This window comes from Lethenteron reissneri, chromosome 22 (assembly GCF_015708825.2).
Source record: "Lethenteron reissneri isolate LAM-NWPU_2019-01 chromosome 22, ASM1570882v1, whole genome shotgun sequence".
Lineage (NCBI taxonomy): Eukaryota > Metazoa > Chordata > Hyperoartia > Petromyzontiformes > Petromyzontidae > Lethenteron > Lethenteron reissneri.
The window spans coordinates 8,310,477-8,333,920 of NC_083800.1; the positions used below are offsets into that span (position 1 = coordinate 8,310,477).

At 43.6% G+C, this 23,444-nt stretch overlaps 1 protein-coding gene across 3 annotated transcripts in view; it reads left to right on the plus strand.

Annotated features, from left to right (window-relative positions):
* Positions 1-4,888: 4,888 nt before the first annotated feature.
* Positions 4,889-23,444, plus strand: part of LOC133345597 (hsp70-Hsp90 organising protein-like) — a 67,453-nt gene continuing 48,897 nt past the window's right edge. For all 3 annotated transcript variants that reach the window (XM_061556509.1, XM_061556511.1, XM_061556510.1), the window contains exons 1-2: positions 4,889-5,182; positions 22,558-22,641. In XM_061556509.1, coding sequence (XP_061412493.1) covers positions 22,570-22,641 — 72 coding nt within the window. In that variant the 5' untranslated portion in view covers positions 4,889-5,182; positions 22,558-22,569. The remainder of the gene's footprint in view (positions 5,183-22,557; positions 22,642-23,444) is intronic.

Genomic DNA, 23,444 nt, shown 5'->3' on the forward strand with positions numbered 1-23,444 from the left:
CACCAATGCACCACCAATATGTAAACAATGAATCGCATTTGACATACATAACCGTATCGCCCCGCTGTTATCATCTTAAATCCTGCTTCATATACAATTCACCACCATCCTTTAAGATTATTTCAGCTCGGTTACCACCAGCACCTCTTCACCAACCCATCGTGACCAGCGTGGTGAAGTATGGTCAAACAGCCCCCATGACCAAAACGGTGTTGGGGGGGGGGTGCTTTATCCACGTAGTTTCACAAAGGGCTGTAAATAAAAAGCAGTTCTGTTTCTCTTGCTACAGCTTTTTTAATATTTGTTTTTACATTTTCAGTACTGTACTGTACATGAGCATATTTTCAACTAAACTATTTTTATTTTACCAAGTAAGACCCACTGAGCTATATAGCGCTTTTTCAGAAGCGACCTGGCCACAAATGATAAGCCAAATAAGTGGTTTATCATGTGGACATTTATAGCAGCCAAATACTCTAAACGCGTGATGCCGATTCTAAACGTGGAGGGGAAAACCGGAAGACCCGGAGAAAAATCCACGCGACTACAGGGAGAAAATGAAAAATACATTGTCCTATTACAACTGTAGCCCATCACCTGGGTCATCAAGTGGTCACGTATCATCCCTGAACCACGTGGTTGGGCCGGCTCAGACTCTTATCCACAACATCCAGATATAGACAGCAGCGAAATAAAATAATGTGGGTTGCTTTTTGCTCTTGGGTTCCCATGATCCCAACAATGCCCTAAACATAACTTGACCTAAAACCATGACGTTTAAAGACGGGCAAAAGCGCGGTCTAGAGAACGTGTTCATGACTAAAACTGCACGTGGGTTTGGGAAGCACGTGTCGCTAGAAGAGATGGGGGACGATGGTGAAGGATGACGGGGAGTGACAGTGATAGAATGAAACGTGTCCGATGGGACGGGCCGATGAAATCAGCTCGTGAACCCGGCCACGCGGATTCGATCCCCGCTCGCGGTCAATACCAGCGGCTATGATCTGAGCCGGTATTGGGCCTCCCCTGGGTAGACTCAGCCGAAAATGAGTACGTAGTGTGATGCGTAAACATTGCCACTTTGGAGACAAGGGCGGCCGGGCATGGTATTGGCCACTCACTTCCTCGTGTGCCATGCCGGTCGTCATAGGTGCCTGCTCATAGCACTTGCCTCAACAGTCTATTCAAGGCCACATGGGAGATCTTTGTGAAGGACGCAACTGGGACGTTTGGAGGCAGTTGCCCTCCAACAACAGCGGGGGAACGACGCTCACAACAACGAGCGGCTACACCGCAGCAAGTCGTTACAGCAAAGGAGCCAAGTCAACTCATGACACCTGGGTCTCTCTCGTGACCTCCAGTCAGCATCGAGCCTTCGACAATTCACGTGGCCTCAAAGTACACCAAGTTTTACTTAACTGGATTCCTATGTCTGGGTCAAATATTGTTATCAAAATTTCGTCTACTTCCCGTTGTACAATCAATTCCACATTTTGCACACGTACTCAGATCCGGTGACAATGCATGCCTGTATCAAAATCGGCATTAATTGATCAATTAATTCGCTCCTTTAAAGCAATTTACATTTTGTATGAACGTCTTATTATTATTTATATATTTGTGTAGGTCAAAAACGCCGTGGTCCCTAAACTGTGGAATGGTCTCGCACAAAACGCAGGCGCCGCGTGTCTCAGGTGCCACTGACGTACCTCTTGACCGTGAGTTAAACAAAGTTGTTAAGACTGTCTTCTCGACAGACCTGTTCTTCACCTGAGGACGGCTGCTTGCGTTGTGGCCGAAACGTCGTGAGAATTATTTTATTATGTTTTATTATTATTATTTTATTATTTCCATTCTACGTGACTTTACCGAAAGAACCAAGAAGATGAATCCCTGCAGTCACGAAAGCTTTAAATCGAAATAAAACCGTTGTTTAAAAAAATACTTTTTTAAACGAGTTTATTACATTGCGAGACTATGACCGCAGCTGGGGGGGGGGGGGGGGGCAAAGGAATGTATCCAGCAGTGGATTGACCATGGCTGCTGCTGATTAAAATTATGTACACCGTGATCCAGATATCTTGTGACTCACAATTAATAGACCCCTGACATGTTTTGTCCCTTTGCATATTCACTTCTGTTTCAAATAAACCTCTTTTTAAAAATATTACGTTTTAGATAATTAAATGGGGCGGCGGGGGGGGGGTCACATGATATCTGGACCATCCTGTCCAATAATATGTCCCGACAGCCTGTGAGAGAACACAGGCTGTCGGGACATATTGGGAATAAAACTTCCTAATTCTCCCATGCATCTTTGTTACGACTCGATGGAGAACTTTAATTTGTGCCACGTGAAAGACTAAGTGCTTATATTTCTGGCTCAGGCACTGTGCATTTCTCACCCCAATCAATGTCTATGTGTGTGAGAGAGAGGTCTTCATTTTTACGTTTGGTTGGGTGGGTGGAGAGGGAGGGAATTAAACACATTCCTGCGGAGGGAGCTGGTAGGAACGTTGGGTTGCTCGGTCAATGGCCAGGTCAACGGCAGCATGGTGTATTCTGCAAATATGCCTGACTGTGAGGGCGGGCAAAAGCCGGCGTGAGTATGTTAAACGTTGAGTATTATAAGGGAACCACGGGGTGACCAGCCCCTCCCCTCCCCACCCAGCCCCACCCCTCCCACCCCCCACCCAGCCCCACCCTCCCCACCCAGCCCCTGCCCACCCAGCCCCACCATTCCCACCCCCACCCAGCCCCTCCCCACCCAGCCCCTCCCCACCCTCCCCTCCCCACCCAGCCCCTCCCCACCCTCCCCTCCCCACCCAGCCCCTCCATCCCCACCCAGCCCCTCCCCTCCCCACCCAGCCCCTCCCCACCCAGCCCCACCCAGCCCCTCCCCACCCAGCCCCTCCCCTCCCCACCCAGCCCCTCCCCACCCAGCCCCACCCAGCCCCTCCCCACCCAGCCCCACCCCTCCCATGTTTTGGAAGCACGACGGACGGACGGACACAATAATCCCCTGTGGGCTGGTGTAACCAGGAGGTTCCTACCAGTATAAACACGTTTTTAAACCCATCTGCCCACACGGATTGTCAGGGCAAACCATCACGCCACCTGCTGCCATTCTCATCTGGCCGGTGTGGATGTCGCTGGTTGGCTGAGTTTGACTTGGTCGTTGTGATTGGGCAATAGGGGAGATCCAGCCAATCGTGAGTCGCCCATTCGCTGCAGCAATGTGTTGTTATTGAGTGTGGGGGGGGGGGTGTTAATTTGTTTGTCAAGAGAAGTTTGGGGGGAGGGGGAAGTAACTGGAATAGTATTGCAATTTTACTGCAGCGTTTGGTACGAGCAGTATGTATTCACAGTGTGTAGAGTAGTTACAGAACAGTGCGTGATTATGAATTGAGGCAACCTCCCAATTCTTTGGGGGAGAGATTAAGAAGAAGATATAATTGTGACTTTGCCAAACTAGACTAGTACTGCACATTATTTTCCACGATTTTTTAAAGCTTACGTTTTACGTTAAAATACGTAACGGGTTTGTGATGAAGTAACGTTTTTTTTTTATGTAGAAGCATTATTGCTACCAGATATTGCGAAGTAAATGATTAAACAGACTTACAAAGGGAACAGTTAATAAGTGATCATCCTCGTGTGAGATTGTGTTGTGGTGGGAGCGGTGGCGCAGTGGTTAGCGCACTACGAACCCGGCTATCCGAGTTCGCTTCGGCACCAATGACGATTATCTGAACCAGTCCTGGGCCTCCCCTAGGTCAACTCGGCCTCAACTGAGTACTCGGCGCGGTGTATAAACATCGCCACGAGGGAGACAAAGGCGGCCGGGCCTTAATAAGCTGATCGCGAACAGCAAACTTGGCCCCCACCCCCAACAGCCCGTTAAAGCCTATACAGAGGAATAATATTATTGTTGTTGTGTTATTGTGTATACTGTATTATGGACAACTGGATAATATCTATTGTCTTTGCGTCGTTTAAAATTGTTATAAATCCGAATTTCTTAAACGAGCGGCTCCGTTGACCCTCGCAGTACCCCCCAGAGGGACCCCTCCAGCCCGCCCCCTCGCTCACCCGCCCATCCACCCGCCCATCCACCCGCCCACAACCCCGGAGACAACGCGGACGCGGGTGAGTGGCGGGGTGGGTGGGGGTGGGTGGGTGGGGGTGGGGGTGGGTGAATGGGTGGGGGTGGGTGAGTGGGTGAGGGTGGGGGTGGGGTGAGTGGGTGGGTGAATGGATGGGGGTGGGTGAGTGGGTGAGGGTGGGGGTGGGTGAGTGGGTGTGGGGGGTGAGTGGGTGAGTGGGGGTGGGTGAGTGGGGGTGGGTGTGTGGGGGGGGGGGTGCGTGGGGGACCCGGAGTGGGTGGGGGTGGTTGAGTGGGAGGGGTGAGTGGGTGGGTGGAGGGGGTGGGGGTGAGTGGGTGTGGGTGGAGGTGAGTGGGTGTGGGTGGGGGTGAGTGTGTGGGTGGGTGGGGGTGAGTGGGTGGGTGGAGGGGGTGGGGGTGAGTGGGGGTGAGTGGGTGGGTGGAGGGGGTGGATGGAGGGGGTGGGGGTGAGTGGGTGGGTGGGTGGAGGGGGTGGGGGGACCCGGAGTGGGTGGAGGCTGTAGTGGGTGGGGGTGAGTGGGTGGGGGTGAGTGAGTGAGTGGGGGTGAGTGGGTGGGTGGAGGGGGTGGGGGGACCCGGAGTGGGAGGGGGGGCTGTAGTGGGTGGGGGTGATTGAGTGGGGGGGTGGGGGGGGCCCGGAGTGGGTGGAGGCTGTAGTGGGTGGGGGTGAGTGAGTGGGTGGGGGGAGGGGACTCTCTCACGTGTTTGGGGTTAAACAAAAGGGACGGGGGGGGTGGTCGTGTGTGACTGTGCCGGAGTTGTCACATGTTTCGTGCACACAGCTACGGAAGGAAGTAAGTAGATGGGAGGGGGGCGGAAACGTGCAACATATAAACGATCGCAGCGGGGTGTGTTTTTAAAGTAAAGCGGGTGGCTCACGGGTTTTGTTGCATCGGTCGGTGGTTCAGTCGGAATCAAAGAAAGGAGCCTTAGAAGAGGTCTCACCCCAACGAGAAGAGACGACTTTGTCGATTTTTTTTTACGGTGTTGGTCGTCGATTGGAATTATTATCACTAATCGCTGCCTGCCGGTCGTCCGTGTAAAGCAAAGCACAAGGTAAGAGTCTCGAACTTAAGCATCTCGCCTCTTCTATCGCCTCTTAGACACCGGGCCGACAAAGTTGCGTTAAGTTTGACGAGAGCGCAGTTCTGTAACATCGCCGGGGAGATGTGCCAGGGTGGGACAACAACAAGAGCAGCAGCAGAGAGAGAGATGGTGGATAGACGAGACCAGCATGCACAAACAGGTTGTCTGGGTTAACGTGGTGGTGGTGGTTGACGTGGTGTAAGTATGTCACGGGCTGGGTTAACGTGGTGGTGGTTGTTAACGTGGTGGTTGTTAACGTGGTGGTGGTTGTGGTTAACGTGGTGGTGGTTGTGGTTAACGTGGTGGTGGTTGTTAACGTGGTGGTGGTTGTTAACGTGGTGGTGGTTGTTAACGTGGTGGTGGTTGTGGTTAACGTGGTGGTGGTGGTTGTTAACGTGGTGGTGGTTAACGTGGTGGTGGTTATCGTGGTGGTGGTTGTTAACGTGGTGGTGGTTGTTAACGTGGTGGTGGTTAACGTGGTGGTGGTGGTGGTTGTTAACGTGGTGGTGGTGGTTGTTGTTAACGTGGTAGTGGTGGTTGTTAACGTGGTGGTGGTGGTTGACGTGGTAGTGGTGGTTGTTAACGTGGTGGTGGTGGTTGACGTGGTAGTGGTGGTGGTTAACGTGGTAGTGGTGGTTGTTAACGTGGTAGTGGTGGTTGTTAACGTGGTGGTGGTTGTTAACGTGGTGGTTGTTAACGTGGTGGTTGTTAACGTGGTGGTGGTTAACGTGGTGGTGGTTGTTAACGTGGTGGTGGTTATCGTGGTGGTGGTTAACGTGGTGGTGGTTATCGTGGTGGTGGTTAACGTGGTGGAGGTGGTTGTTAACGTGGTGGTGGTGGTTGTTAACGTGGTAATGGTGGTTAACGTGGTGTATGTATCTGTGTGGGGATGGCAGCTCCCACGTCCCCCACACGAGTTGACCCCCTTCACCGCCACCCAGCAGCGTGTGACGTTGAACACCCACGGGCCCATGGGCCAAGGCCCTCGTCATCCAGCAGTGGATTGACTGGTGGTGGTGGAGGTGGTGGGGGGCTTTGTTTACATATCCGATACAGTACTCGTGTGGTAGTACCCCCCCCCCCCCATGTTTCTATAACTATAGAGTTATAGTTGGCATGCTTGGTTTGTCTTATTCTTTGCCGGTTGTTGATTGTAGGCCAAGCTGATGGAGGGAGGCGGGCCCTCATGTTTGTCAATGTCCTCAAGTCTTCTTGGATCTTTTGGTAAAGTCACGTAGAAGGGAAATAATAAAATTAGAAAAATAAAACATTAAAATACAATTCTCACGACTTCTACGTGACTTTACCGAAAGAACCAAGAAGATGAATCACCTGCGGTCACGAAAGCTTTAAATCGAAAAAATGTCCTGAAGCTTTGCTCGTCACAAAACATTTGCCAGGCATTGTTGGCCCACGTGGTTGCTGTTGTTGTTGTTGTTCGATGATTGAACAACACAGCTCTTATTTCTTCTTCTTCTTCTCGCCTCGTTGTCCGAGGAGGTTGCTTTGACCCGATGTCGTGTTGGTTGCAACACGAGGGGCAGTTTTCGCTTGGAGTGGTTCGTCTTGTTGGTATGATGGTTGGTTTTGTTGTGCGTGTGTGTGTCACTACACCATTGCACAATGACTTGTGTTGTTTTTTAGCAGTCTCATTGCCAATAGCTGTCATCATCATAATCAATCTATCGTGCCATCTCATTCATAATCCACCTTCGCTCCTGCACGAGAGACGATCAGCTTGCTCATGATGTACTATCAAAGATGTGACTGCACATGGCTACGTGGCGAGGTTCGTGTGCCCAAAGTCAAGTGGTGTTTGCAGGCAGGCCACCCCTCGCAAAGCTAAGCAGGCGTTTATAAACCTGGACAGTGGCTTTTGATGGGTGAAAACCATGCAAACCATGGTTAGAGGGTCGCTGTGTCGGTCTAGCTACTACGTGGTGGTCTACAGAGGGTAGTTGCAAACAAATATCCATGCATTGTTACCTACTATTCGTCGGTCTTTCACCAACCCGCAACGACCAGCGTGGTGAAGTATGTCAATCTGCCAAGTGTACATAAACCAAAAGAGGTCATTTGTATGCCTTGATAAAAATCACTGACATCACCTCAAACATACAGTACCATATTATTTAAGTACATAACAGCGTTAGTTTACACAATTGTAGGGCAATTCACCAGATGTTCCTGGGGGCTGCCCTCATCCAGCAGTGGATTGAAGGAAGGGCTTTGCTTGGGTACATTTTACATCCTCTACTAAAAGTGCTATATCGATACTAGTTTTTTTAAGACTGACAATCCATGAAAGAATAATGAATAATGTACACGCTGTTCTGCACATGTACAGCCCTGTTGTAAATCCACTGGATGTGAGGAGGGTCACCGTGGAGGTCATTGGGGTTATTCGGGCAATGCTTGTCAGCAGTGGAAGCAATAACATGTGTTGTTTGTGTGTTGGGAGGACTGTGACAACCTGTTTGTGCGTGGTGATCACCCATTCTTACCGGCGTCAACCCATGCTTAGTCGGCTTTTCCCGAAGTCTTGACGAAGATAAACTATTGCAGCGATGGATGTGGATCAGAAGCACGTGTATTAAATGCACATTAGCAAGACAACTCAAATGTATCGTGCGTAGTTGTTGATAGGACATTTTGTGAACAGTTTGAAACGCCACCGGTTTGGATGAATGTTTTCAGTCGATGTAACCTTATCGTCAGATCTTGGTCCAAAGGTCTTGTTCTGTCGCAGGAACATTTGGTGAATTGCCCTACAATTGTGTAAACTAACACTGTTATGTACTGAAATATGGTACTGTATGTTTGAGGTGATGTCAGTGATTTTTATCAAGGAATACAAATGACCTCATTTGGTTTATGTATACTGTAAGTACTTTTTTAATGTACATTTTGCCAATCCACTGCTTGATAAGGGCCTCCCCATGCCATGCTGGGTATGAAATAACCCTTTGCTTCAATTCACTAGCCTGGGTTTGAAAAAATGTGTTTTATGGTTTTATGTCCCGGTTTATTAAAAAACAGGTCCTAAAAACAAGTCTTAATGTTCAATCTGGATTAATGGCAAACCTCCTGGGTTTCAAAACAGTTCATTGAAGTAGTTTAATATATTGTAGCAGAAAAGAGGAACACATGGATTCGAGAACAAACAGGTTAAAGATAGCTTCCTGTGTGTTGCAGAAGATGTAACAAATCTTGTTTTAATCCTTCCCAGGGTTTTGCTTGTACTGTACACTAATTGTTTTTTTTGTAAATTCGTTTGAGTAGAATAGCTATTTAATGCAATTAACTTTTCTATCGTAATGTTCTCATTTATAACCGTAAACCTGTTTATTGTAGCTGCCAGTGCAGATAACTGAATGACAAATAGTTCAAATTACAGCAACATTATTGCAAAAATAAGCGTCCATATGTTCAAGTTGGTATCGTCCTATTGACTGTTGAGTCGTATAAATGAGCTTGAGCAGAACATGTGACTACGGTAGTATATGAGATGATTGACCGGAGGTTGGAGTCGTCCCACAAACAACAGTGGCAGCATTAGGAGGAATTCGTGCCGCAGAGATGGAGTGATGAACTCGGCTCCGTGTTGAACTGTTGCAATAGTAGTTGTTAATATCGAATGATGGTAGGAGATCTTGACTTGCCTGGGGAGGACTTTGTACACCAATGGATTGATCATGACTGGTGATGATGATATAATCATTTTCCTCCACGGTACCATGTCCCACTAATTTTTAAAGGGGATTGATCATGGCTGATGTATCATGGTGATGGGCTGATGGCTTTATCAGAATGAGGCAATGCATTGCATTACAAATTACTTAAAGGGGCACTTAAAATGTGTTAGATTGACATACGAGATCATTTACACTGCCTTATCTTGACAGTATGTGCTAATTGCACAGTACGTATTCTGACGTTCAAAGAAAGGGATCATAAAAAATACAAACATTATTTTTACAGTAATTACAACACGTCTACTGTGCTAAAGTCATGTTCTTAAACATATTGACCATCAATGAACATGCTTCTAACATGTATACAATTGAGGTGAAACGGTGTTTTTACTTTTTTTTTTCATATACTGTATATAAATGTGGTGGGTTTTTTTCTTTTTGGTACAGTGGTGTTCATCGTGTGTGCATGTATGGCCATGCACACCGTGCTGTCAGTAGGTGCTGAACCAACACTTCCTAACAATTGGGGACACCACAACTCGGATAGAGAACATAATGTTTTAGTTAATGGACACTGTCGTCACAATGAAGTCCAAAGGTCTTGTTCTCTCAGGCACATTTGGTGGATTGCCCACAAGTGTGTGTACGTACTAGGGTTGAACGATTTGGGGGAAATATCTAATTGCGAGTTTTACTGACAGATATCACGATTTGATTTGCGATCAAATTTGTTGAAGTCAAGTTTCAGTTCAATATTCACTGTGTAATAGATTTAAAACATGCGATGGAGCATTAGCACATGAAACCATCAAAATATGAACTGCTCTATATATTCTAATGCAAGGATGAGAACTTTAAAGATATGAATTGCTTCCAACCTGTATTCATTTAAATGTTTTAATTGAAATAGAACAATCAAAAACAGAACAATTCTTAAGTTCAATAAATAAAGTTATAATAATAAAAAAACAATTCCAATAAGAAAGTTACAGGACTTTTCAAATCGCAAAAAATCGCAGCCTTTGCGATTTCATAATCGCATTGTTTCAAATTTCGATTTCAAATCTATTAATCGTTCAGCCCGAATACATATACTGTGTGTACTGTAATACTACCCTTCATGTCGTGTCAGATATGCTGATCAAGGAAGAACGTTTCCCTCGTTGTTGTAGTTACACTGGAGTTCTTCTTGGTTCTTTCGGTAAAGTCACGTAGAATGGAAATAATAAAATAATAAAAATAAACCATTATAAAATAATTATTTTATAATGTTTTATTATTTCCATTCTACGTGACTTTACCGAAAGAACCAAGAAGATGAATCCCTACAGTCACGAAAGCTTAAAATCGAAAAATACACTCGAGTTGTTTTAATGGACATTTTGCCAATCCACTACTGGACGAGAGGAGCCTTTTCCCATGCTGTGCTGGTCATGGGGGGGGCTATTTGACCATCATGGGCAAACTTTCTGGAATCCCCTGTCTCCTTGCCACCCAGCAGTTATAAATGGTCACACGACAGATCGCGTGTGTGGAGTAAAGTGTGGGTATGCCCACCTCTTCATTAACTTGGAGGAAGACCATTGCAGGGACACACATTTACCCTGAACCACCACACTTAGTCAGTCCTTGGGGGGCGAAGGCAGGACGCATTTACGTGGGGAAAACAAACTACAGTATAAACAATGGATTTTTTAAAATATGCATCATTGCCGTCTTCTTAGCACTCTATCAATAGCAAACATTGTTTCTGTTAAATTGCGATGAATCACTCGGACACATCTGAATTCTGACTCACCACGTGTCACGGTGACAGCATGAGGCCACACATGCCTTTGTAGTCGGGTTCCCAGTAAACGTGCAAAGTTGGCATGTGGTTAGAACTGTAGGGCCAATGTTGGCCCAATGTCCCATGTTTACTGGGTACAGTACTTGGCTGTGAGTGAAATACCATTCTTTTGTATTTCCTGTAACATTGCCGACGAGCTTTACATTTGATCGCATGTCTTTGTTCCACGTGATTTAAGGTTAGCACAAGTTACATTTTGCCTTTACCACCCACCACATAGTACGTCAGTGGTAATACAGTACTGTTGTAATGCCTCCGCCTGCATTGCATGCTGAGTCTAGGCATTCCTGAGTGCTGTTCTTCTTTGATTCGGTAACAGAAATACAGCGTTCTGATAAGAGCCTTTGTTCATTTTCCTTTGTACTGGGTAAGCATTTTTTTTGGACGGACACTGATAGACACTGATAGGCAGTGCAAGTGTTTTGAACACGACATTAAGGATCTGTCAAGGTGAGTCCGTATATCTTACCTATGCTCTGTAGACGTATTCCTGTATTATTGTAAGTTTTTGTTTGTTTTCTTATAATACAAAAAAAATCGTAACTTTAAGCATTTTGGCCATCCACTGCTGGATGATGGCCTCTCCATGCCATATCGGTCATGGGGGTTGTTTGACCATACTTCACCATGCTGGTCAGTATGGGTTGGTGAAAGGGGGTGGCCAGATCCGGTTGTGATATCCCTTACCAACGATGTTAGCCATGACTGGCAATTAAACTCGGGTCACTGGGCACATCATAAAGTGTGTGAACCACTACACCATATCCACCTGTCTATACTTGTATTTGTATCTATTTTATTTAACACAATTATTGAATTGGTGAACCAAATACAGTACATTAAATTTTCAGTTTATAGGATCGTGTTGAATGAAAGAGTGGGTATTTTATAGTATGGATGGTTGTCTGGTTTCTGTGCAGTATTTACATAAGTTTAAATTAAAATGTCAGACAACTTCCTGTGTATCATTATCAACCATTATCCACTGCTAGATGAAGCCCACCATCCCCCCAAACTATCACCATTTCTCAGTCTCGTGATACATAAATACATCTGCGTCTGCACATCTCAGCGGCGAATGATGAATCATATCTCAGCAATGCATGTGTTCCCTGGTCCGTATCATTCCAAGCATGCACCTTTACCAGCTTATTTTCACACTTTTAAGCATTTGCTCCATTTTATTTGTCAATGTTCATGTTTTGGATTCATTTGCTGAAGTGTAACTTGCATCGCACCAACCTGGTGATCACTTATTGCATTAGATCTCGTAAGGACAGAGATACATCCCGCAGTCTAGGGGTTTGTTCCAGAAAGTCCATTTCATTCCTGGTGTCTAAGTGTTCCGTACTTTGGGTATTTAATATTCATTTTCTCTACTCGTTTTTGAAAAAGGTGTTAATTATAATCATGTCCCTGCTCGTAAAAAACATTTATAACCTACCCTTTTTACAAATTACCATTTAAATTTGAATTATGTTTCACAGTCCAATGGTTCAAGAGGGCTAATATTAGCTGGGCCATTTCATGTAAAATACTGTACGCTTAAATCCTAATATCTTGTTTTGTTCCTGGAAAGACTAGAAATCCCACTCCATGATGATTGTCAGCTCTCCCACTGACAGAAAATATTACTACAATTGAAAAATACGGGTCCATATATGACTAGTTTATTTTTATTAGTTCTCTTTTGAATTCAGGAGTTTTATTTGTAGCCAGACACCCATGTGTAATTGCAATAGCGAAATCCAGAAGACGTCGTATTCGTACGCGGTTAATTTCCTTAGCACCCCCTCTGCATCTTCACCTATCCTGCTGATGGCATGGCTGGTGGAACCAGAGTTGCTGTTGGGGGACTGGTTGGCTGGCGGTGGTTTATGTGCATCACACACCTGAGGGTGTTTTGACGTTACCGTGCTTCACCACGCAGGTCCGTGTGGTTGGTAAAGATATCCTACCAGGCAAAGGAACGTACCATCAACACGCAAGGAAGCCCCCCCCCCCCCAAACCTATGAGTTCACCTTTCACAAACAATAACAGATCCTACAAGCTCAACTACAGCGTCAAAAATCACTGCAACCATGGTGCAACACCACAACAACTACTACCACAATAACCACACAAAAAACAAACTACTTTATTATAACAACAACTTACCGCAGCAATAGTGTAGTAACGGCAACGTTATCAGCCGCACAGCCAGCCTGCGCACCTGGAAACACACCGCAAGAAATCCCGATGCGGTTGCATGAAAAGTTAATCCAATGGGAAAATCTTAATGAAAACGAAAATAAATCGGGTTTACGAAAGTAAATGATTCGCATAATATTTGTTAGTCCACTGAAATGTTGTGCATATAAAATTCCCCATCTCGCATGCTGAAAATGCTATTGCTTTTGTGCCCTGCAATCTCGAGCACAAATTACTCCGAATGCGCCCGATGTTATCAGATCTTGGCAGCTAAACAGGGTTGACTCTCGATTTTTGCTTGGGCAGGTGAGCAGGGAACGTTGCATAAAATCCATTATTGCACGGGTACTGCGTATCGTAGTATGTTGCAACGTCTATTCTTCTCGCTTTCACCAACACACACCAACCAGTGTGGAGTTAGGAGGGTTAAATAACCTCCATACCCCAATCGTGGGGAGGCACTCATCCAGCAATGGATTGGCAAAAGGGCCCGTACATGTACGTGCAGTGCATGATACAGTGCAATGTTAAAAAAAACGCACGTAATTTTTTATTAAAACGTGGGATTAAAAACTTGGTTTATTCAAATCAAAATGTGTGCCGATAATTTGAGTAACTTACCACTTTGCAAACTGGAAATGCTTCTCTGCAGCAGTCACTGCTGCCACCATGTTCTGAGATCTTCTTAAAACTCTGTACAGTATGATGAAATCTCATCACGTGTAACCTATGCACTATGTTGTATATATTCAGCGATATCAAGGGCAGATATTTTTATCCTGTTTGTGTGAGATACACGTTTTGAGAGTACGGTACATGAGCGTAGTTAATTATCCTATCTATTTAATTGTAAAATTGTACTGTATTTGGATGATCGTGTGGATTTTAACTGTTCAAAGAGATTCAGAACCATAAAGCAATGTACCTGGCCTTGTAATTGGAAAGACGGCCAGATAAATGAGTCGCAGTGTTGTTTTTGTGGCAGACAACATTCTTGCACATTCAGAGTAAAGTATTGTAATATCAGGTTTGTAATCCTTTACAGTATTATTGTTCAGTGCAGCTGACACATTCAGAAGTTATTTAAACTTCCTGTGATTCCCTAGGTAAAATTAAACCTCTGTTTTTGCAATAGGATAATTGTTTAAACACACAGAAAGGATGTTTTGAGTTGTAAAACAAGTTTCATGGAACGAGCAGTGGTTAGTGCAGTGCAAATTCAGTTGCTTTGCACGGCTCACATCAGTTTTGAGTAATATCTGAACTGGTCCTGACCCCTCCCTCGCTCTACAAACCTGCACTGACCAGCGTGGTTAACCATGGTCAAACTACCTCCATGGGTGACACTGTGTGGAATGGCCTTCTTCTCGTGGTGAATTAACCAAGGCCTGACAATTATAATCCGTCACGACCTCAGGGGGGCTGCTCTCGCATTGAGGTAAATTATTCAGTGCTTTTTATTCACCCATGTGTTTGCAATTGAAAACTCGGTTCTTTAGAAAAGATTTTTGTCTTTTCGTTTGTCATTCCCCCGCACCTCCGATAAGCACGGTTGGCTACGTACGGTGTGAAAGAAGTGTAACCTACAGGGTGGCCGATATGTCTTGTGACTTCCAATTAATTAACTCCGCGCATTTTTTTTCCCCTTTGCTTATTCATTTCTGTTTTCACACCCATTGGTAAACAAAATATTACGTTTTTAGATAATTAAATGGGGGCCACAAGACATCTAAACCACCTTGTACATAGAGCAATGACCAAGACTAAATGTCGTCACAAAAACAATGACAGCATCTGTACTCAAAATGTCACGTGGGAAATACACGTGTGGGGTAAAGGACAGAGCTTGTGTTGGACATTGCAGTTGCTCAGCTGAGGTTTTACCCTTTAAATGACCTTAAATGTGTCATGAGCCCACAAAGCAATATTTTGTGAATTGCTCTTTCACATAAATGCCTTATGATATATTTCAGTACTGGACAGCATTGATTTTCGAATTGACATTAAAATGGAAATACATTTGCTTTACACAAGGTGATGTAGTGGTATTTTTATTAGAGTGTGATTGATTTGTTTTTCCATTAACTTAATACAGTTTATATATATTTTTTGCATTCATGTGTTTGGCATGTTGAATAATGAAACAGTTATGTGCAAGGGAGATCACTTTTAGAACGTACGTCTGTCCCACGAGCCCACTGATCCAGTGACACTAAACCTGTCTCGGTCTACTCAGTGATTTATATGGTAAAGTTATTTATATGAAGCCTTGAAAATTCCCCATTATTTCTGTTTTGCTTTGATCTGCACGGATAGTAGTATTGTTACCAAGTAGTTTTTAATAGTGTAAACCATTTAACATAATACAGTTTTTTTGTTAGATCGCGTAAATATGAATTTGTCGTTAAACCCGCCACCACCCGACACATCCAATTAGTAAGGTTTGTCACGTAAACAGGAACATACCAATTCGTTACTAGTACAGCACACCGGTGTGTTGGTGAGCAAATCTACAACATTTCCAATCTAAGTACGACGTTTTGCCAGTAATTGCAATTGTTTAAGCCAGTATCTAACATCTGAATCTTACACAATTTATAATTACATGTTTGTTTCTCCCGAATTAGCCTTTCAACATGCCATTTTAAACATTGACGTTTCACACTAAAGTATATACACAAACAATAATGCTCAGCTCTTTATTCAAGCACTGCTGGATCAAGGTCTCCCCATGCCGTTTTGACATGAGGGTTGTTTAACCAGTGATGACTGTGACCCAGGACTGATGCTACCTGTGGTTGGGAAGTAAACCCACGTGGACTGATTCATCGTGCAGTGCGTGAATCACTGCTCCACCACGACACACGTCCATGGTCATCATCATGCCGTAGTAATTTAACAGATTGTTTTGACCAGGGTTGTGTTAGTATCACTTCTACAACTTGTACCAACAATATATATATACTGATATATATATATACACTGTAAATGTCCCACTCATTTGTACAGCATCTTGTGATGAGAACGAATTTATATGCTAAATATGAAAATACAATGGACAGCACTTTATCAGTCTGCTGTGAGATGAGGGCCTCCCCATGTTCTGTTGGTCATGGGTATGGGTGAGCAACCAAACTAACAATAAATAATTATAATTCGATAAAAATCTATTTCAAGAGACGCAATGCATGTGAATACGTGACGGCGGTCCTTAAGAAAACGTCACGGAGCAGCCCTTTGGAGCCGCTGTCGAACCCCCTGGTAATGGGGGTTGTTTGACCGTAGGCCTCACTACGTTAGTCAGATGTCACTCGCCACAGATGACGGGACTGGGAATCCAACTCGGGTCACTGTCATCATTAGACCTCCTTTGCCAGTATCAAAATATAATAATAGGGGTTTTCCCCTTTTTTCTGGCAACAAAACTGAAACCTTTTTACAAGGATTCATGTCTGCATTAACCACAATACTTGCAGTCAAAATTAAAACAAAAAACATCTTTGATAGTGCATTGTCTTTGAGCTGTACGGCTTTTGGCGTCCTCTGGTTGAGCACCAATTGGGTCGAGGCTCAAAAGAAAGCCGTCCCTTGGTGTGGACCAATCCGTTTCAAGGACAATACCAATATATTATCATAGTATATTTTTTGTTTGCATTTTGACTGCAAGTATTGTGGTTAATGCAGACATGAATCCTTGTAAAAAGGTTTCAGTTTTGTTGCCAAAAAAAAGGGGAAAATCCTATTATTATATTTCGGGTCACCGTGTTGCACGGTGACGTGTCGTTACCCGCCGCATCACTCGCTATAAAAGTACTAATCTTTCTGTATATTGTCCTGTATTGCATTGACGAGAGTGCAATAACCTCAAGAACATGACTTGTGCTAGCTGCTTACATAACAGCCACTGTCGTTTTGCAGTGGGGTATTTTACAATGTTTGCACATACTCTTTGGGTCTTTCGGTAAAGTCAAGTAGATAGAAAACTAATAATAAAAAATCTCGACGTTTCGATCGCAACGCAAGCAATCGTCTTCAGGTGAAAAGATACAGCAGGTGAACTGCTGAGGCAGGAGAAATATAGCGAGAGAACTACTGCAGCCAGAGGTTATAACGGTTTGAGGTGGGTACAACCCAAGGGTAAGTGGGCGGGGCTAGAGATGGAATTTGCAAGGCATCATGTTTGCAATAACCACAACACAAGCAGTCAAAATGCAAAAAAACTCTGATAATGATAATGATATGCACTGTCCTTGAAGTTGATTGGTCCACACCCGAGACAGCATTTCTTAGAGCCTAGTCTCCATTGGTGTTGGTGTCAGTTTTTGTACCAGTTGAAAGGGTAAAAACTTATTACTATATTTTGCCACTGGTAAAGGAGGTCTCATAGTAACATTTAACAAGTTAATGTAAATCAGAGAGTCGCAAATAACTTTACATCGGCAGGTAGGATGGAAGCATCACAGCCAGTTATGACATTATTATTTTTCTATCTACGTGACTTTACCGGAAGACCCAAAGAGTATGAATTCCTGCAGTCACGAAAGCTTTAAGTCAATGTTTGCACAGTATTTCTTAGACATGAAGTCTATAATACACATCGAGTGAAGTAACATTCACTGAAAACAACACCACTATGAGACCTCCTTTACCAGTGGCAAAATATAGTAATAGGTTTTTACCCTTTCAACTGGTACAAAATCTGACACCTTTATATAAGGCACCAATGGAGACTAGGCTCTAAGAAAAGCTGTCTCGGGTGTGGACCAATCAGTTTCAAGGACAGTGCATATCATTATCATCATCAGAGTTGTTTCTTTTTGTTTGCATTTTGACTGCTTGTGTTGTGGTTATTGCAAACATGATGCCTTGTATAAAGGTGTCAGTTTTTGTACCAGTTGAAAGGGTAAAAACCTATTACTATGAAAACAACACCGTTTGCGAGTTGGGAAATATTTTACATTGTGGGCATTCTGTACTTGTTTTAAGTCTTGTAATTAAAGCAGGTTTCCTGGAAGGGTGACCGCGTCATAAAAAAAGTTAAAAGGTCAACAAGACGTTAACCATCCATTGCGCGAGTACAGTGTACTCTGTATTGCATGGAAACATTCTTTGACAAAGTTCGTGATGATACGTGGCATCGGTCTGTTCGCTCCTCATTGGACACATTTGTCCTTCCTTGATTTTGTTTCCATTTAAGACTTTGCAGGAAACCCTTAAGGAGCTAGCAGCAGATCAAATCTTGTTTTTCAGAATGAGACTGCTGTTTATAATAACCTGACACAACATTTTAGTTTCTCTCTAAAATGCCCTATAACATGGTGGTGTTTATTATTATTTATCCTTTGCAAAGTCATGCAATATTTGCCCTTTGTTTCGTGAACTGTAAAACAATTCACTTGTAAAGGTAAACCATGAACATACTTTGCTTTGATGCACTTGAGTTAAACACCCAGTGGGAGAGGTTATGACAAAAGCCTTGCTGATGTTGTTGTTTCCCTACGTTCTGGGAGATTCTTCAGTGACGCGAAACGTTGGACATCAAACCGAACTCAACACACGGTAGTACAACCTTGAAATACTCTGGAGAGATACTCCAGAGAGCGATAGAATACAACCGTGAACACACCTAGGTAGTATGTGCTGTACAGGGTAGTCCAAATGTCTTGTGACCCCAATTTAATATCCAGGCTCAACGCATGCTTAGCCTCTGACATCTGACAAGATAGGATGGGTGCAATCCGGGTCATTTGTTCACTATGTTTTGCATATGAAGTATATAAAACTACACTTTGAAACCACAGTATTTTATGTATACCTTCTTCCATGGTTATCGTAGCATAACTTTCAGTTTCAGAATTGCTGGACATTCGTGAGTAAAGATTTTACGTTGCCTGTATTTAAGCACAGTGCGTTTCAGAATATGTATTTATACAGGAGGAATCCGATGAGCTATGAAGCTCTTCTTCACAGATGTCCAGCAGGGGCAGGCCAGAACGTTGCAAGGACAACAAACAATCCAATTAATTGGGGGGGGGGAGGGGGGTCACGAGACATCTGGACCAGCCTGTGCTGCAGGCTGGCTTAGTGGGTGATGCACATGAGATGAAGCAAATATCACCCCCAAAATGTATATTTCCTCCTGATGACCTTCGCTGGTGTTGTAATCGAAACGTAGTTTTTTGTAATTTTTTTTTATTATTTTCTTTGAACCTATCTACGTGACTTTACTGAAAGACCCAAAGAATGTGAATTCTTGCAGTCACAAAAGCTTTAAGTCAAGATTTCACCAATGTGTTTAAGTAAGTGTCTGCTCATGCATAATGTCACGTTAGCAGTGGTCCATTCTGTACGCTATGAAGGGCCATTGGATGGAAGAATGCGGGTCGGACTTGCCTGCTTCCAAATGCACGTGATAAACGACGTGTTTCAACTACTGTATTGCAATGCCTATGGGCTTAAAGTAGTTTCTTTCTCTCACAAAAATGCATTGTTCGACAAGGGTAACGTTGCAGGCATTGATGTATATAGAAAGACTTGGACATTTTTGCGAGAAAATACTGTTATGCTCATCTAACAGTCCCATTTTTACCTATCCGCTGCTGGGTGAATGCATGGGAGCTACCAGCAGTGGAACACACAACTCCGTTGCGCCACTGAAATGGAACGGTACAAGAAGAGTTTTTTTCGAATAAAAGGAGAAATATTAAACTGTCGCTGCCAATGAATTTGCCTAAATAAAGTGTACGCTTCTTTTTGTCGCACTGTAACCTTAAAAATATGTCTCGTAGGTAAAACTTACGACCAAAATGATCTCTGCCACCATGAACTCTTATCGATTACTAGCTTTTTTTGCCCGTCCAAGGACGGATGTATGTTGCAGTAAATCTGAAATAATCAGATTTATTGGGGAGGGGTGCGGCATGTGGAGTGACGTCACCCGCTAATGGTTATTGGGGAGGGGTGCGGCATGTGGAGTGACGTCACCCGCTAATGGTTATTGGGGAGGGGTGCGGCATGTGGAGTAGAGTGCATGAATATTAATGAAAGGGGGGGCTCTTTTGCAGTGACGTCACGCACGGATGTAGCACTGTGTAGATTTATTTTTTACCGTCACTTTCTGTAAAGAAACGTCATATTTGAAGCGACTTTGCGTAATTAATGATTTAATTGAGCTCGCCTTGCGTTCGTGTCAAGATGTACCCAATCATGAATATTCATGACGAGGGTGGGGCTCATGTGGAGTGACGTCACGCGGAGGGGTGGGCCTCATGTGGAGTGACGTCACGCGGAGGGGTGGGCCTCATGTGGAGTGACGTCACGCGTGGGACGGACAGACATTTCTGGGTGATTATAGTAGGTAATGCACACGTGTTTGTTGTGTACTCTGTATATGGACACCTGTGTTTTTACGAGGAATATGTGAAGCGATAGTTCAAGTCATAAATTAAAAATGAATTGGCAGTTGTGAGTAGTACAGCCCCCGGTGTATATTATAAATGACGTAAATGTGTTGTCATTTAAGAATGGTAGCAGCCCCTGATTTGTACCTTTTTTGTTAAATAACCTCCCCCCCCCCCCAGCCACTTCCCGTGATCCAATCGAGCTGCACTCAGACTCGTTGTGCGAGACAATTTATTTTCGTGAAATTTCTTTTCTCCAAAATTTTACACTGTTTAGGGAAAACAAATTAAATATTTAATTACCAATTGCTTAATACTGGCAGACAATCATCTGACCCATAGGTGGCAGCCGTCTCAAGCCAGAGGACGAGAGGACTCTAGCCGCCACGCATATTAAGGATTTAGAGTGAAAAACTTTGTTTTTACGGGTTATACTTATTTCTAATTAACTACCATGGGAAGGACACACGAACATCAACTGTTTGTGTATTTTGCTTGCTATTCATTAATTTGCGAGACACGTCTTCAATGTTGGATTGATTACACTTCATGTAAACAACATGAGCATTGTCTTATTTATTAATATATTGTGAATGCTTTTCGGTTACATGCATTAATTCGTTGTGTCAAGTTCGTCTAAGTGAAACGACACTACTGTGTAATTTAAACCGCCATCACGGCTATGTTAATATCACAATGTCACGAATAGATAGCTTTTTTAATAAGATACTTTGTGGTTCTGCAAATTGCATCGAGTGGCGAGTTCACAAATGAAGTATTATTATTTTTAATGAACATGCTCCAAAACACGTCCTGGCGTTTGTAGAAATGTCTAGACATTGCTTATTTTCAGCTCGGAATCCATTTGTGAGAATGATATTCAATAATTAATTGCGGGCAGCACTGTATTGTACTTGTGCCTCTTCAGTCTGCTCTGGTCTGTGTGAGTTCATGAGGGGCTCAGACGTTGTCTCATAGTGCAGCCGCAATGGGATAAGTGCAATGAACCACCCATATGGTAAATGCTCATTGATCTTTGTAAGACCCAAATTGAGAGGTTGAACTCGTCAAGAGCACGACGAACTCTAAATATATTCTCTGCTCAAACGGCTGGATCGCTCTTGCAAAGAGCGGTAGTCTCCCCAAATATACAGTTAAGGTGAGCAAAATAAAAATATCACCACATTACAAACGCAGCGTAACATGAGCCCTGGTTGAGTTGTTTTTGTCTTTTTTTGTCTCCACGTGAATGTATGCACGGTAATTGTATGCTTCCAACATTCCGGACATTTTTTGAAAGTATATAAATAATAATTTCGTGCAGTCTCATTCCTCACAGCTTGAGGTGCAGAGCATTACAGATCCGTAGAATTCTGTACAGGAGATGAGTAGCATTGTCCTATACGGGAGATAAGTATAGTTCTCCTGTAGACTTCTCCTTTACAGGAGATCCGTAGAGGAGATCTCTACTAGAGGAGATCTCTACGTATCTACTTATGAGAACCGCCTTGGTCTTGCGTTTGATCAGCACTATTCAGATATTTTTCGCCGTCGATAAGTGGAGCAAATGTGCGGATAATCAATCTGCTGTCATGATGATGGATCAGAAGGCATTTCTGCTGTGTTGTTGTAATGTGCCTCATGAAGACACTTATAAAGTCCTGCATTTTTATGTAACATTTTCAAAAGTTTTGTGTTAATTTGCATCGGCCTTCATTTGACAAAGCATGCCCAGTACACTGTGTTATCCTTGCTCTTAACAATACGGGGCACATTTGGTTGATTAAAGAAACTCGATTTAAAATGGTAAGACTCACAATTATATATATTTATAAATGAACAGTAATGAATTTAGCTCCTTATTGTGTACTTATAACAATATTATCCAATGCACCATATGGTTTATTTAATTTTATCCAAATTAATGTACTTTGGCCCTTTGCCTTTTAATATATTTTCACTGAATCCTTACATCTTTTAAATTCTATAATGACTTGCGTATCCAAGGTCGGCATAGAAAACAGCACGAACTTAAGGGATACAATCTACGTTGCATCCTAATTATCTTGCACACTTGTGGCGTCGAATGAAGATTGATGTTCCTGACGCAAGGTCATTTCCAAAGAGCAATCGTAAATGGGATAACACAATTTAAAAGGTGTACTTTCGCCTTTTTTTTACGTTTTCATGGATTGTTTCTTTGTGGGCAGAACTAGCGGAGGATGGGAGATGAGCTTCTGCAAGTGGAAGAGAAAGCCAAGAGGAAGGCAGAAAAGAGGAGGGCCAAGAAAAAGGTAAAGTGTGTCTCCTGAGCTGTGTGAAACAAGGCCCCCCGGAGTTTCGATGGAGTACTCTTGCCAAGGTTGCTAACCGGGCAGCATTTGTTCAACGAGCCTATCTGATGGTGAGACCTTGAAGGTTGAAACCAGTCTCGTGTGTTTCCTTTCACGTACATATGCTGCTGACTAATACTGGCTGATGGACTACGTTAATGTGTTGTTTATATATGGAGACAGAGAACCGATTGATGCTTCTGTTTATACCCAGAATTCTCCACAGCAACACTTGCGTTTTACGTGAATTTCATATGATCGGTGAAACCTGAGATGGAGTTGATGTGGATATTCTAGTTGAAACTGAGGTGGGATGGTTTGGTAACCTATACCTTGTTCCATTTCGTTCCCGTGGCTGTAAAAGAATGCACATTGAGAAGTGAGCTGGCATGTGTCCATGTTGGCTTCCCAATGACAGTGCAACTGAGATTTAAACACGGATGAACAAAATTGTAATTTTCTGCAGCTTGCCTTGCCCACCAATCACACGCAAAAATATTGTGTTATTGCGTTGGCAGTGGTGCGCAAGCGCAAATAACAAACTCGACACATTCATCAACAAATACAGCAGATTGCTACTAATTCTCGTGCGATCATGTGCCGTTTTTAATTTGCGACTCAAGTAACTTATTTCATAAAAGTTTTTGAAATAATAAAGCCATTTACAGAAGGAACCACAACCCCCTGACGTTGGGAATTCCCTGCTATGAAATATGGATCAAAAACACTCCAATTGACCATGTAAATGGAGCAAAAGTTGAAAA